General features: G+C 42.6%; 1 protein-coding gene across 5 annotated transcripts in view; it reads left to right on the top strand.

The window, feature by feature from the left end:
* The first annotated feature begins 1,445 nt into the window (after nucleotides 1-1,445).
* LOC118301639 (glutamate receptor 3) overlaps nucleotides 1,446-16,626 on the top strand; it is a 61,988-nt gene continuing 46,807 nt past the window's right edge. For 3 of the 5 annotated variants that reach the window (XR_007030417.1, XM_047330527.1, XM_047330528.1), the window contains exons 1-3: nucleotides 1,446-1,857; nucleotides 2,238-2,396; nucleotides 12,734-12,973. Coding sequence is in view for 4 of the 5 variants with exons in the window: in XM_047330527.1 (XP_047186483.1) it covers nucleotides 1,770-1,857; nucleotides 2,238-2,396; nucleotides 12,734-12,973 (487 nt within the window). In the remaining variant the exon portion in view is untranslated. The remainder of the gene's footprint in view (nucleotides 1,858-2,237; nucleotides 2,397-12,733; nucleotides 12,974-16,626) is intronic. The other 2 variants (XM_047330525.1, XM_047330526.1) reach the window with 2 other exon arrangements.

The raw sequence follows: 16,626 nt of genomic DNA, 5'->3' as shown, positions 1-16,626 counted from the left end.
TATCATCTCCCTTCCCCCTCCTTCCTACCCTTCATTTCCTGTGCAGGTAGAAAGTACTTCCTGCATGACTTCCTTTCTGCTACAACTGGAGCAAGTTTGGGAATAGCTGCAATTGTTAACGTTCAGGGCCAGACATTACCTGGTAACATCAACATGTGAGAGAGATAGTAATAATAATAATAATAATAATAATACATTTCATTTATAGAGCACAGTGTGTTCTGAACTGCTGGCGCACCTACGATGGGAATGATTCCTGTGATGCAAGTCTGATCGTCAGGCAGAGCACAACCTCCTTGTCCTGTAGGCGGGGTAATATTTAGGTGGCCCATGTTAAACCTGAGATGCTATAAGGTTATAAAGATCTGTCTGCACTGATCCTTCCCTCGTTGACTCTCTGCTGTCTGACTGCAATGCATATAAAGATGCAAACAGTGACAATCATACTCCCTGCACGGATATCGTACCACAACATTTGTTTTTCTTTGATCCATGTATACAGTAATATGCATTTACACTTTGTCAACCTGTATTTTCACCAGTATCAATCTGACAATAAACCCTAATGCCAAAAAAGAATTTAATACATATTCACTTTGCTGCTTCTGGGCACCCTGCAGAGACTGTCGTGGTTGCAGACAAAAATGCGTCTTGCACGAGTAAGTCACTTAGGATTCTGATATATGGCATTAGTGAGGACACTTGACAACCAGTGATTAAACAGTAATAATTCAGAGCAATAGCTCCCACATCTACAGTCTCTGCACTGAAACACCTGCAGGGGACAGACTAAGATCATGCCGCTGGTGTGCAGGACTGCTGCTGCATGAGAGCAGACAGACAGACTTTTCCTCCGATCTTTGTTAGGACAACACTCGTTGACATAATGGATTCCTCAGCCCCTTACCCTAACCTTGACATTGCAACTAATTACCTAAACTCAACCCTAACCCTTAAATAAACCTAATTACAAACCTAATCCCTAATATATATATATACATATATAAGTTTAAACAGTCCTCTGACCGGCCCAAAATGTCCTCACTATCCCAAAATGTCCTCTAATGGAAAAACTGGTCCTCACAAAGATGGAAGTACACGCACACACACACGCGCACGCACACACACACACACTCTCACACATACGTGTGTGCGCTCGTGTACGCGCGCTGCTCTGACTTTGCACCACACACACCAAGCCCAACTCCGGCTGCACCGCCTCACACACCAACTCTGCAGTGACGTGAGGATGGAGACGGGATGCTGCTCGTATTTTAATTCAACGTTGGACCAAGTTTGATATACGCCTCCCTCCCTCCCTCGTCTCTCTCTCTCTCTCTCTCTCCCCCCCCTCCCTCCCTCGTCTCTCTCTCTCTCTCTCTCTCTCTCTCTCTCTCCCCCCTCCCTCCCTCCCTCTCTCTCTCTCTCCCTCTCTCTGTCTCTGTGGTCCATCTCAAAGGTCTTCATCCACAGTGAGGAGACGCGCTTCCCCTCTCCTCCACCACCTCCATCTTTGAGATAAAGCAGTGTCTTTAGGTCCTGCAGCAGCAGCAGCAGCAGCAGCAGCAGCCGCAGCCGCAGCCGCAGCAGCAGAGGGGTTGGCGCTGCAGTTGCGCACACGCGCGCGCGCGCAGAGTGAGTGAGGAGAACGAGCCGCCGCATCTTGTGGATTTCTTTGCGTCCACGCACGAGCCCGTGTACATGCTTCCCCCTGCTCGTCCTCTGCCACGTCCAGACGTCCAGGAGTTGGTTCCACTTCTCGGGGAAAGATGTGGCATCGCACAACAGCGACAGTCCTGGTTTTGTTGCGTTTGCTGGCGGACGCGCTGGCAGGCTTTCCGAATCAAATCAACATTGGTAAGTTGAACGGGATACTCTGTGGACTGCGTGTCATCTCTTTGTTCACGCATACATCTAAATAGGACACGTGTCTGAGTGCAAGTCGCACCGACCGGCTGATTCCACCATCGGCAAATTGACTCCTCATAAATCCAGGATGCTGTAGGGTTTATTTATTTATTTTTGTTTGTCTTCGTGGGCGGTTTGGTTAAAAACAGAGTTGATCCAAATGGTCAAAACGCGAGTTCATAAAAAACAAAAACCATGCAATTATGATTAATATTATCTAGTGATAAGTAATGTCCTTATCACGGAAAACAAAGAGTACATTGTCCGTGGGCATGCTGGGAATGAGATCATTAGTTACACAGTGTGACATGTCTTTCCTCCTCTGGTAGGTGGACTGTTCATGCGCTCCACGGTGCAGGAGCACAGCGCCTTCAGGTTCGCTGTCCAGCTGTACAACACCAACCAGAATGCGACAGAGAAACCCTTCAACCTCAATTACAATGTGGACAACCTGGAGTCTTCCAACAGTTTCTCTGTCACACATGCCTGTGAGTATAGATGAGCACTGTGCAAACCTCTTGAGTCAGACTTTTCTGTTTGAGAACAACAGGAAGACATGCATTTTTGGATTGTTGTCTACGAAGTGAATTTGGATGTCTGAAGAAAATGGATGGTCACCTGCCCAAGTGTACTACTCCTCAGTCAGGCCACACAAAAACCCGCCAGCTGGATGATGGAGCATGGTGGCCTCCATGTTGGTCAAACACACGATTAGTGTAAACTGAGTAATTTGGTAATTCTGGAGGAACTGATGAGCAGCACTTATGTGACTGTGCTTGAAGGCAGGGAGAACAAACATTGCTGTTCCGGTTGTTGTCACGTTGTCTACGCATAAAGCGACGGTTTCCAATTTTATTGTGGCAGTGGCTAACCCGTTAAATTGGTTGCAACATGTAAATTCTTGCATTTGATCTTGTCTTTCTCCTTAAACTTGCCCATCACTCCACTGTCAAATAAACACAGACGAGTCCCCAAAGTCTACACATCTGCAGCTTGATAAATTGGGCTTATGTTATATACTTAGAGATTAAAAGCCTTCATAATTGTTATTTATTACCGCTTGTCAAATATAATACAGGTAAGAAGCCACCCTCAGGCCTCAGCTACCTGATTGTCACTCCCTGTGATGATGATTTAAAACATCACATGGTGTTATACCAGCAGCACAGTGGTGTACATTTGTCTGACTGCACTTTTGATGGATAAATAGCCAATAACAGATCAGCTGAAACATGGCGTAATCCATGTAGTCATCCTCTACAAACATGATGGATTTGATCGGATGGGCTGTGGAGTGTGAGATGGCTTCATAATTGGTCCACCAGTCACTCGTCTGCCATGTAGGGCACCAAGTTCTGTCTGGAGAATTAATTTGTTAACCTTCTTCCCACCAGCTGCACTTCACACTTCACGCTCCAGGATCAGCTGCGGCTCTCCAAACGCCGTCAGCCTCCGTAGAGACGCCCGTGTAACCTAATGAAGTGAGGAAGAGGCCAAAAAAAAAGAAAGAAAGCTGAGCAAAAGTGTAACCTAATAAATCAAGGGCTCAGTCATAATACAAATTCAAAATGCTGTCGAGGTGCTGTAGCTGTTGGCTGTGTATGGCAGGGAACAAGGAGCAGCCTTGGGGAGAGGCTGCAGGCAGATGCAGGATTACACACATACACCTAACACAAACACACTCACACCTCCACTCTGCCCAGTCCGACCACAGCCTTGGACTGTCGGCTGCTGAGTAATTACACGGGAGCGGCAGCTGTGGGGTCAGTGCTTGGCTCAAGGGCACTTCATCAGTTGTTGGTGAGGAACAGATGAATACTACATGCCTGGCTTGTCCAGACCGGGGATAAAAAGGTGTGCTCTGGCCTGCTGTTCATTTTCAAGGAGACAAAAAGGATTATACCACGAATGTAAAATCACACATCCAGCAAAACACAGTGTCACTGTTTTCCACCGGTCATCCTTAATCCGCAGGTTGTCTTTTGGTCACATACATTTAATTTTATTATGTATTTAGGGGCATCAATACATTTAGACTCTTGTGCATTTATTCCACAGGATATTGCCTCTAATGCAAGTTTTTGTCGGCAAATAAAACAATTCTTCCCTGCCAAATATGACATGCTGTCAAGTTAAACGGTGTGAACAGAGGCCTGTTGATCTGTGAGGCAGTCACTTTATATTTTGGATCATGTACCTATTAACATTTTGGATCATAGACAGGACTGAAGCTTAAGGTTTTGCTCCCTAAAGGGCAAGAAGAAAAACAAGATGACCAGGAGAATTAATTAATTAATCTGAGTTATGCTGATGCCAGATGATGCTGGAGAACTGATCCTAGATGTTTTCCAGTTTAAAAACCACTGGTCAGAAGCTCATTGTACAGACCAGCGACTAAGACATTGCTTGGAAAATGCACCAAGCTACACCATTCTTATCATAGTAGTCTGGATTGTGCAATGCCCTGCTTTCCTGGCAGGTGTTGATGTAGCAAATGAATGGGAAGGCTAGGATTGGATCTTATCATTGCTATGCTTCCCTACAGCTCACATCATTACATTTTCATAGCATTAGAAAGTGTCTAGACGACTGAGATTTGAAATCGGCTCATTGTTTGTCATTTTTGGGATCGCATAAAACTCTGAATGAAAGGAAAGGAGGAAGGATTGGTCATATGTAAGAGAGGAACTACTTTTTGCTCAGTCCTCATGTGTTGCACTTGTTATATGCATTCAGATTGAAACAAAGCAGGGCAACACTGCTCTCCCCCAGCTGGGTCAGTATATAATGATTGTTACAAATCCCTGATGGCAAATGACTCTGTTATTGGCAATAGGGATCAATAGGTGGAGGGCTATAGTCCAGCAGCGGTAGTGTGTGTGTGTGTGTGTGTGTGTGTGTGTGTGTGTTGCCCCAGTTTGTTCATCCAGTATGGAAAAATCAATCCTCACCAAGCTTTCATTTTCTCTATCCCAGTCGCTCTCCTCTAATAAATGCCTGATTCTCCAGCTTCCTCTGGCCAGAGACACTGAATTTTCTGTTTGATGCTTGCATTGCAGATATGAAAGTTAAAAAACAATGGCCAATGATACTATTTATTGCAGCAAAACCATTTCCAGTCAGTGCAACTGGATTGAATTGGTTCTGACAAAGAGAACTTCATTGTGCTGTTGTGTTTATTATCTCGCCAATTTGTGCTGGAGTGAAGCTGCAGGACGTATTGATGTAACACCTTGCCGTAGGCAGGGAGGGCGTGTGCATTAATGTAGAAATAGGAGGGTGATCGCCATCAAGACTGAGGTCAGGGCAGGAAAGGGGCAGTGGTGACAGAGCCGACAGCCCGGCTGGACAGCCAGAGACAAGTTTAAACCAATTGCATGCGTGGTTATAGCTTCTGGTCATAGTGACAAGGGCAGACTGAGAAAACAAATCCTCTCATGTCATCATTAGCACTTTATTCGACATATGATTAAGCCTCTGTGTTTAGCCTCACGCTGCGTCATGCATTTTGGCAAAGTGTAGAATGCATGAACTGAAATTGCTGAGGGATTTGTTAAGATCATTTCAATTTGAATGTCCCATCTGTTGTGCTACTATGTGGTGTAAAAAAAAAAAATCCCAGAAAAAAACCCACATCGTTGATTTCTTATGATGTTCCTTTTCACCTTTCTTGTATACAATGGAGGCAGATGGATCTTGTGTTTGGGTGTCAATTTAACCAGAGATTAACTTTGCTTTGATGAAACGTCCGTATTACTGTGTCTCTTATCAGTTTATCTATTATGGCCACCTATCCCCCCTCTGCTATGACTCAACCAGTGTGATGCCACTCAGACAGAGGCTAATGTTAGAGCACTTCAGTGTGTAGGCAATGGACAGTCCCACTAATGCACCATATAACAGTTTATGTAGCCAGATATCTTCCTCCTCCTCCGCCTCTTCTTATTTTTCTTCTTCTTGTTGAACTTCTTCTGCAGAATTTTTTAACTCATACGCTGTATCCAAATAAGGACATTTTATTTGTTTGCGACAATGCTTGTTCAGTATGTAAGTTTAGCATGCAAAAACTATAAATAAGATAGACCATAAGCAGTCTCCATTAATTTGGGTGATTGCAAAGTTGTGTTTTCAAACCCCACCCCCTTAGTTCTCACAGGTAGTCTTTTAAATATCAAAAGATAAAGATGAAGGTTAATATCAATTTGACAATACTTAGCATCATTTTTGCTGTAGTCACTGGAGTAAAACAAGCATCTTGAGATGTAACCAAACAATAAATAACCTTGCATTCATCATAAATCATCTAAACCGACATGTCATGAATGATGCATGAGAACCAGAGACAATATTGTCAAATTGTTTGGCCTGGGGGAGAGCATTCTGCATGATGGGTTTCATCTTCATCCTACACACTACTGCAGCATCAGTGTCCGTGAGGTGACTGATAATCAGAGTAAGAGCAAGTCCACTCCTGGCTTTTAAGCTGCACTTTGCATGCCTAAATTACATTTTCAAAACTCGTTTCTGATTCCCTTTCACCTCCATTTATACATTCTGACTGTCAGACGTTTGTGTTTAAATTTGAAAGCTCTAAATGAATCCTCTCCATTTGGGAGCCCTTGTATAGGAGGAGACACTTACCCAAAAGCATGTCCTTCTATCATGATGCACTGATAAAAATATCTGAGTTACTGCTGCTGCAGCCAGAGTCCTGTCACTTTGGATGACCTGCCCCAAGTTGACAAGTACTCATCCTCTGATTTGTCATGGTCTTGTCATTATTGGGCATAGCAAACACATATGATCTTTTGTAATGTCTCAGGAATATCTTTTATTGAAATAGAAGAGTCATTTCAGTCACAGGCAGTGTTACCCGCTGACATGAATAGATGGCCTGACCCTTAGTTTAATAAGAGCTTTTTGGATGTACTGTTGTGAGGCAGTACTCATGGATCATTTTGCAGCAAGAGGCATTACCTCTGTTTGAACAAGGGAGAACTGGTGCTAAATAAATGGCCATGACCTATTTCAACAGAAGCTTTTAGATATCAGTCGACCGAAGAAACCAGTGTGTGTCAAGTGCAAAAAACAACACCCTAACCCTATCTTCAAGTATTTGACCAAACAGGCTCACAGTTATCCTGACAAAGGATTACTTTCTTCTTCGCCTGAGCGCCTGAGCACTGGCTGGTCATAATGCTGTAAAATGGCGGAGTAGTACTGAACAGGTTTGGGGGCAAGCCACTGGAGATGTGCAGTTAGTCTTTCATCCTGTGCATCAGAATGCGCTTACATGCCAGCGCTGTAACGGAGCGACGGTGATCACTACTGACAAGCTACAGTGTTGCTGCAGCAGTTTGTTGCAGTCTTACACAACGTCCTTCAGCATGGCTGCCTCTGAAAAGCTCCGCTGTTACTCAATAAATTGTACCTGAGATTATCCAAGGACAACAAGCAGTGAACGACTCAGATTAATGCAAAAGAAAACCAAAGATGCCACTGGGAGGGTGAATAATCTAGGGCAGCTGCTTTCATAAATTTGTATAAGTTGTATGCACCTAATACTGAATGTGCTTTTGAGCGGCTAAATGTGAAGGGACATAATGTTTTTAATGTACTTGAGACAAGAAACAACTCAAGATTCGTTTATTATTCATATTTTTAATGCTTAATTACCTTAATTCAGCCTAATTTATATCCATAATGAGACATTTGTGTCATGTAATTTTACAATAGTGAGCATCAGAACAGATTGTTCAAGATGATGAATTATGAAAACCGTTTACAGTTAGGTTTTTATCAATAATAATGGCATTGGATGGCAACCCATTTCCCAGTGTCTTCTGCAGCAGTTTTTTAAGTTTTGTGTGTTGTATTCCTCTGTCTCCAGTAATAGTGGTCCTTGGATGGTGTTTTTTGCAGTATATGCAAAGCATGTGTAGGTGGAGTGTTAGCAGTGCTTTTACAGTGCAATATTAAAGTGTATTCCCTCATACGAGGCTCCAGTAGCCACAGGCCCCGTCTGTGTATTGCTACTGTACATTTCCTTCTATCATGTTGTTTTAGCTTGTGGGCTGTAGCCAGTTGTATTTTGCAGATTAGGGCTAATCCAATGCGTGTTGCCCCGCTTTTTTGCCTTAAATGGGTATCTGCAGGGGGGTAGCCCACTGAAAGAAAAATGTTCTCTTTCACATAGCTGTAATCTGTAGAGAAGAGGGAATTCCAGCCAACTTGCAAACCACACTGCCTGAGGAGAAACACCTACTCAGGCTCCAGTCCCTATATGCCCTGTACTTCCTCTGGGGTTGGTCAACTGAGACGAATTGCCCAACAATGCAGACTGTAATGCGGATAAAAATATCAACCTCTTGAATGTCATAACACAGAGATCGTTTAAATTGCGTGCACTTTGCCCTCAGTTAGATTTTCATCTCAAAAGCAAACATTTACTGTGATTTGTGACCAGATGATATGCTGGAAAGAGTCATTTTAAAAAGCTCATGCACAATGTTGGAAATATTCTATAACATGTTTTTCCATCACAAGTGTAAATTATTTTTGGCTAAGTCCGTGATGTGGACAGGGTGAGCTGTTGTAGCCTGTTGTATCCCACAGTTGTTGTTTTTTTTACAAAGTATTCTTTAATTGTATTGTCATTAATCAATATCTTTATGGTTGAATGCACTTTTTGTGAGATGCTTTGGAAAAAAAGCGTCTGCTAAATCAATGTGATGTAATGTAATGTCATTTCAGTTGAACTCAACATCAGCTAAGGCCACTATGAAACAAGACTAAAGGTTTACAGGCTGAGGCTGTACCTGGTGCTTTGTGCTAAATGCCAAAGTTAGAATGCCAACATGCTCCCAATAACAATGCTTGTCCTGATGTGAAGAAGGTACACTTTTAACATGATCACCATCAGCATGGTGGCATGCTAATATTGGATAATTATGACCTTTATGGATGACAGATTAATGGACAGATAAAATGTTTGACCTCATTACAATGCTGGATGAATTGTTAAGTAGTTACAATTCATCCTCCAAAGTGACAGGATGCTGAGGCTCCTTTGGATCCACTAATTCTCTTCCTAACCCCACGTCGAATGAAATAGTGTCTTTGGTCTTTGAAAAATGATATCAGCCGTGTTGATATCAAAGTTTCCAGGCCTTCATTGACTTGAATGTCCATGCTTTCATATTTGGCCTTTGATTTGACACGTGTCCACTCAAACCCCTGCTGCTTTATTATTTTGAGCTGCAGATTCTTTTTTTTTACCTTTTCATGCACTTTTATTTTTCTACTTACATTGGAAAGATACCTCTGAAGAATTAACTGTATATAAAAAAACTTACAATTTATTTAATCCTATAATTGTGCATATTTGTTTTTTTCTTTATAAGAATAAAGATTACAGTGTTGACAGTTTATTTAATTATGTGTATGTGTCAGCCATGCAAGTGGGTGATTATCTGTGTCAAATACCTGCATCACAGAGCAATGTGTCCAAGCTCATGAGACAGATCCAGACAGAGAAATGTTCTCACCACATCCGGTGCCGCTGACACATTTAGCAGCTGACGGCAGAATGATGCACACTAACTGGAATAACAGGCGAGTGATGTTGTCGGTGTGTCCTGACCCTGCAAATCATCATCCAGGGAAAGGCACCGCTTAGCTGCCTGGCTAATTTCCATGAAGAAACACTGAATTCACTCGAGTGTCTGTCCGTTAACACATTTACGAGATTGCCCGGCCTTGTAAAGATTGTCTCATTTGACAATCTTTAAAGGAATCTTCAGTCATTAATAGTTTTTCGCAGCTCCGTATTTCCTACCAGTTTTCTGTGACTCAGGATTTTAATACACGTGTGTGTGTGTGTCAATTCCAATCTGTCCAATTCGCCAAAACTGTCCAAAACTAATACCATGTCCATCAGCCTCCCCCAGCTTTCCCTTGTTCAGTGCTTATCAGATATCATAAGTCAAAAAGTGCAAGTAATGCCAATGCTTCTGTGTGCAAGGGCATTAAAAAAATGCCCTACATGGTAATAGATGAATAGTTTAAGGGCAGAATTAAATGTTTATGTTTTGACTCTGGCTTTACAATAGCTTGTGGAACTGCCTGCTCAGTCAATTTAAATTCTAAACCTCAAGTGTTTTTATTGCCTCTTTGACCCCATCCTTTATAAGTTGGTAATCTTGGGACAGCAGCTGGATGTTTGTGCCACGTCCTCAGCTTTCTAACTAAACCTGTGACCCTGGGACAGGGCAGGACAGCAAAACAAATTGAAGTCCTGCTTCTCTCCTCTCCTCTGGCATTGCTGCGAGCTCTGGTCTTAGGAAAGAGGTCGAAAAAATAACTTTCCGCCAGGCAGAAGGAAACACATAAACAGGTTATTTGTTATCGTCACAAAAAAGCGAAATTGTTGTCCTCACTTTGTGCAAATGCATCAGCCTGTCCGATCCGCAGTAACTCTGTCCAAAAAAGTACACTCCTGTATATCAGTGTGAGTCCTTCGCCATCCCCCTGCTCATTCACACTTTCTTCTACGCATCAAGTTTCGTTTCCTCACCACATGCGGTGTTCCCTTTTCAGGGCGAGGAAGGCGGCTCCTGTCTGTTCGCCCCTCAGCAACCGGGCTTGAAGAATTCACTTTGTTCTGCTGTGTGCATTCACTGCAAGTTGATCCCCACATTGGTTTCATGTTAGACTGAGAAAAGATTCCCCGACTGTCAACAGCACAGACTCTGAAATCTGTGAAGCCCTGAGTTTCTGCAGGACGTGAGACAGCGCTGGTGCTACTGCCGCTGCGCTTGCATGTTTAAGTTTGACGGGCTGGCGAGGGGTGAACAGAGGCAGAGAAGTTGGGGTCGATACCGACGGCAATGATAGTAATGCCAGGCAGACGTGGGTGTTTGTTAGGTGATGGGGAAAGCAAAATGGGAGTGGACAGAGTGTGAGGTGGTGATCTTTTCCCAGTTGGATATTAATCATGAATGTAAAGACTGCGTTAGTAGTCTAAACAGAAATGCACAGAGAAAAAACTAAAAAATGCTCCTCTTCCCCTCTGTTATAAAGTCAATGATGCGTGCCTTTATTTTCATGACCATGATCTGGGGAATTCACAGTAGTTGACTAGTTTTTACTGCTTCATGAGCCCAAATGTATGATTTCATTGGTCCTTCAGGAGAGCAGGCTGGCTATTTAACCTTGACAAACAAAAGATATTGATGACATTTTTGAGAATTGGATGATACTGAATTATCCGAAAGGTATCTTCTATTTTCCTTGGATAAAACAGGGGCTGAATAATTTTTCTTGCTGCAGAAATTTGTGAATCTGTAATTAGAGGAGGATCCATTTAGTGTTAAATATTTTCCTGAAAACAGCAACTTGCGAACCAGGCTGAAGTAGTATTAATGAAGGGGGGATTTGTTTACAACAGACTCTTTACCAACGGCTAATTGGATCCTTGAAATTATGCTGAAATATACAACAATGTACAACAATGGTGCAGCGTCCCCTTGAAGATTTGTGTGCTTGATAACAGCATCATCTCGAACAGGTTCAGCTATTTCATTTCTGTCGATACTTGTGTTTGTATGTTTCCCACTACGGTGAGATCTGGTGTGTGTGTGTGTGTGTGTGTGTGTGTGTGTGTGTGTGTGTGTGTGAAAAATGGTGGGATGGAGGAATGATAAAATAAAACAGAAGATGATCGGGTATGTGTGGGTGAAGGAATGGTTGTTTTAATGGAGCAGCTTCAGAAAAGCGCTGGACTCTGACCTAACACTTGGAGAAACAGCAGAAATGGGAAATATTTTACTAAATTTGCAGACATTAATGTGTGGAGATATTTTTCATTCTCAACCAATAGCTCACCAGGTTTTTCTTTCCACTGTAGTATGCCCTGTTTAATTTTTTATCATCTGCGTGACAGTTTTATGGAAAAAAGAGCAGACATTCCATTCATATAGTATGTTACAGGACAAAACCCTGCAGCTGGATTTCAACCTACAGATTCCTCAAAAAGACACCTCATTAAATCCCATCAGGTCGATAATAACATCATTAAACATTGATTGGTGATACCGAGCAGCTTCAGTGAACAGTGTTGTGATCTATGTGGAACAAAGGGTCATTAATACCACAGCAGCTCTACTAAGGTGACTAACATTTTCTTCAGCCGTTACAAATGTTAAGACAAGGGTCGTATCCCTGATTTGGTCCTACTTGATGCTATTAAACCCATTTATTATGTACAAATAAAAGACAATCGTCAACACCTTGTAAGACTGAGTGTCTGATGCACCAAGCTCATTTCCATATGCACGCAGATGGCGGCAGATCGGCTTGATATAAATCTTGTATACTGCGGCACAGCCCCGTGCTTGTGCATTTGCATGCTCATGTTTCAGGGTATTTGTCCATTTAGAGCTTTGGCCAGTGCACTGATTCCCCCATTATATCTAGTTGATTGCCCAAGCGGTCGCATTTAGACCAAGGAGATGTGAAGGGCACCGGGCGTCAGAGCATGGCCGTGGGGAGCAGACATCCCTCATGGCACCCATTTATTCAATAAAGACGCAGCTTCGCTCAGAAAATTAATCCTATCATGAATTCTCTCCCATCTCAGACTCACGTTGAGGTTTTTCACCCAAACCGTGGTCATTGGCAGACTTAATCTAAAATATGTGATGGGATTTGTGCTTTAACTTTGCCATCCTCTGTAATGGAAGGAAGAGCCATAAGAGCATAAATGCCTCTGCGTTGACTTTGTGCTTGTCCCTAACCTCAACCTGCTCTCTGTCTCTGTCACCAGTCTGCTCTCAGTTCTCCCGGGGAGTTTACGCCATCTTTGGCTTCTACGACAGGAAGTCCATGAACACGCTGACCTCCTTCTGCGGGGCGCTGCACACCTCCTTCATCACACCCAGCTTCCCCATCGATGCCGATGTGCAGTTTGTCATCCAGATGAGGCCGGGCTTGCGGGGAGCTGTTCTCAGTCTGCTGGACCATTACAAGTGGGAGAAGTTCGTCTACCTTTACGACACTGATAGAGGTAGGAGCGGTGAGCGAGTAAAACACACACTTTTAACACACCCGGGCAAACACCACGAGGTAACACTCGGCCGAAGACAGATGTGTAGTAGCAGAACATCTCATTATGGGAGAAAATGGAAAAGTAATAGACAGGCCGAGCAATGCTCATGCAGAAGTGTTATTATACAGGGTACTGAATATGATCAGTCTTTACTATGTAAATCCCTCATCCCCAATCCGCATTCTAAGTGGCCTGGTACATTTTAATCTATGCCAGTAATGATCCTAAATTGCTTGACTATGTGGCTGAATGCTGCTTACAGAGACACTCAATAGCTCCTTGCTTCCGTGGAATGAGTCATTCACAGGTGCTGCTGATCTGCTGCCATGGTGTCACTTCAGCCGCCTGAGCCTCTAATCCTCGGCACTCTCTGATTATCATTTAGCTCTAATTGGATTATATAAAAGACAGAGCACAACATACCTCTGCATGTGCTTCATGGCCTCCCGGTCCCCTCATGTAGGCCAGCTATTTACAGACGAGGGCCTTTGTCGAGCATCGGGATCTGCAGAGGCCATGTTGGGAAACAGCACAGCAGTGCATCTGTCTAGATTTTGGACCACGAGCCGGTCACAGTCCGATTGCAGCAGAAGATATGTACTACAGTGTGATACACTTTGTGTTAGTTGTATTTCTAATGAATCAGTAGTTGCAGCTGAAGTCTTTTTTAGGGTGAAGTCTCCGCTGTTATATGTGCCACAGTTCAAAACTGAGAATTCCAAGTATTTTTAAACAGACATCGAGCATTTCTAGGACAAGTTCGCTCCCTTTCCACTTCCCCCGCCTCACTTGATATTCAGTATCTCCATTTCAGGTGGGTGTCTAATTTTACTGCTCAGTCATGGAGCTGATTCTCACAGAGCCATTTTGTGCTTCTGCCACTATTTTGGCAGTGCGTTCACATATGTGTGGCACAAAGTAAAAAAAAAATGTTTTTAATCCCTATAACACACAAATGCAACTAACAGCACTATCCTAACTGCGATGCAGACTTACCTCGGTTGTATTGATCAGGCTGACATGTCTGTTTCGCTGACGTGGGTCAGACAAATTGATTAGGGAGTTTATAGCCTCTCCTGGGAACAATCAACCTTCTCAGACGTGCTTCCTGATGTGGCCCTCGGAGCTCCGTCTGACTTTGTCGTCCTCTTTCACCTGCTGTGTTCAGGCTGACGGGCCATCATCTGTAATACTCTCCCCCGCTCCACAGTGTGTCACAGTGTAAAAACTGTAGTTTTCGGATGGATCCCCACTTGCTGCACAGCTTGTGTTTGCCGAGAGGCTGGTTAGTTGTCCTGTTTCGGCTGCCAGTCCCTTCCCGCCCGGCAACAATATACCCACCACTCATCCAACTGTCAGCTTAATCTTCGTTATAGTGACAGGACTTTATTCAGGAAGAGAGAGACAGGGAGGGAGAATCAGGGGGCTTCTGAGAGATGCTTGTGTGACTGTTTATATGACAGTAATATGCTGTATTTTTCAGCTGACTGAAACCTTTATTTATACTCGAGAAGGTCTGTGAGGTTGCCCTCATTTAAAACAATGTTGAGTGACCAAACTGTCACAAAAAAGCAAAAATTACTACGTTTTGGATTTAAATTGAACATCAGCAAATTAAGTTTTAAAGCACGCTGCAAAACAATGAGGAGTTGTGGGCACAGAAAATACAAGCAGATTTCCCAAATTCAGTGCTAACTCAGGGATCTTGAGGTATAAACCAACCACTGGAGCGAGTTTGATGGGTTCCAGATGACCAATCCAATATCAGAGTAATATAGGGTGCAAGATCTCCAATAATGGCTTCATATAGAAGCAAATGCCAATGCAGATGACTGACTCTCTGCCACGGGGACCACCCGCACTCAATGGTGAGTACCCTAGGCATCAGCAGTGATACATCTGAGGGGGGGAATGATAAACAGAGTCCAAGGGTTTAAGAATGGAGGCAGCAGCATGTCTGTAGATTACATCTCCTTAATCCAACACAGAAATGAAAACTGCCTCAACAACCTGCTTCCTTCTAATCACTGGGAAACCGTGATCTGTACCCTTAACAGGACAATTGCCACGTCTGGACAGAGCCTTTCGTCAGAACAAACACAAAGGCGGCTTGAAACTCATCTTGAGATTGAAGAAATCGTTAAAATGAAATTGTCGACCCCCTGCAGTAGATCTCGCAGAAAGTGGACCCTGTCTCCCCTTTCATCACACTCCATAAAAGGATATTTATTCGTAGCCTGAAGGCGTAGCCACCATCAAAACTGTTTCTGTTGGATGAAATTTTGACTAATAGAAAGTAAAACGCCTAGAGATACAACCTAATGTCCCCATGCATGAACAGCACATTTAATTTTCAATGTGTATTTCAAATTGGAAATATTATCAGTTCAGCTTCACTTTCATGTCGGGGTTTCCTTCCTCCCTCAGCAGTATTTTACTGACTTAACCAGGTTTAAAGAGTTTAACTTTACACCTTTACACACATGGGTCATTAAAGACATGTTTATCCGCTGCAGAGGTACATCACCTATCCAACGTGGCTATGAAATGTCCTCATTAAATAGAATAATGGCCTCTGGAAGTAACGACCTCTTGACCTGGGAAACATCCGGGCCTTGCCAATGAAAGAAGGACAACACCCGGTTTTCTTATGTTTAGCTTATTTACTGCTAATTGTATGTACTGCATATACCTTCGTATACCACTCATGGCAGTTAAATTACTTTTTTTTACAGAATATTCTAACAACAAAATGAATGAAAACAGTATTTCAATTATGTGTTTCTATTTTTTTGTTTTTAGCATTTGATGGAATATAGGAAGTAGTAAAAAATCTAAAGTACTCCAAATTGCATCACCAATACACAAATCGGAATCTTTATATAATAATAAAATAATAATTGTTTAACAGAATGTCTTTCGATAATTCAAATAGCTGCCTTCAACCAGGATAAAAGCACAGAGGGCCAGCGGGGGAGTGACTAATTTCCCTGAGCTGCAGTTTTTAGAAAAAACTAAAATCATGCTGAAAAACACTACAACTTCTGTCGTGGATTATAAAATGAAAAATCATATTCACAAGACATCATCTCTATAGAGAATACAACTTCCACTAATGTGTGTCTTTGGGGTGATTTTGAGAATCATCACTTCATTAAAGAAATATAAAATAAAGTACTGTATGTTCTCTGTCAGATGCTTCGGGAGATGATGGTGCGCCTCCTTTCTATTCCTCTCTGATACAATGACCTCCAGGGATTCTTCTGCTGTTTCCATCTCACGCTGTAATACTGTCAGTTAGTGTAATATTAGCTAGAAGCAATGTCTTCAGTTTTTATTTTGTATTTAATGTAGTGAGATCAGTGTTGAAGGAATGAATTAGATCTTAAGTAAAAGCATAAAAACTACGTAAAAGAGCCTGCATTTAAAATCTTACTCAAGTAAAAGTGCAATTCTATCTCTAAACTGTAAATGAAGTATCAAAAGTAAAAGCAGTTATTATGTAGAGAATGTCGCCTGTCTGTCTGCCACTTTTACCTAGTGTGGGGTTATTAGTATTTATGTAATATGCATAAATGTATATGGAACATTTTAACCTTGTAGGTGCCAGA

Source organism: Scophthalmus maximus, chromosome 2 (genome assembly GCF_022379125.1).
Source record: "Scophthalmus maximus strain ysfricsl-2021 chromosome 2, ASM2237912v1, whole genome shotgun sequence".
Classification (NCBI taxonomy): Eukaryota; Metazoa; Chordata; class Actinopteri; order Pleuronectiformes; family Scophthalmidae; genus Scophthalmus; species Scophthalmus maximus.
This window is presented reverse-complemented; position numbering and strand designations above follow the sequence as displayed.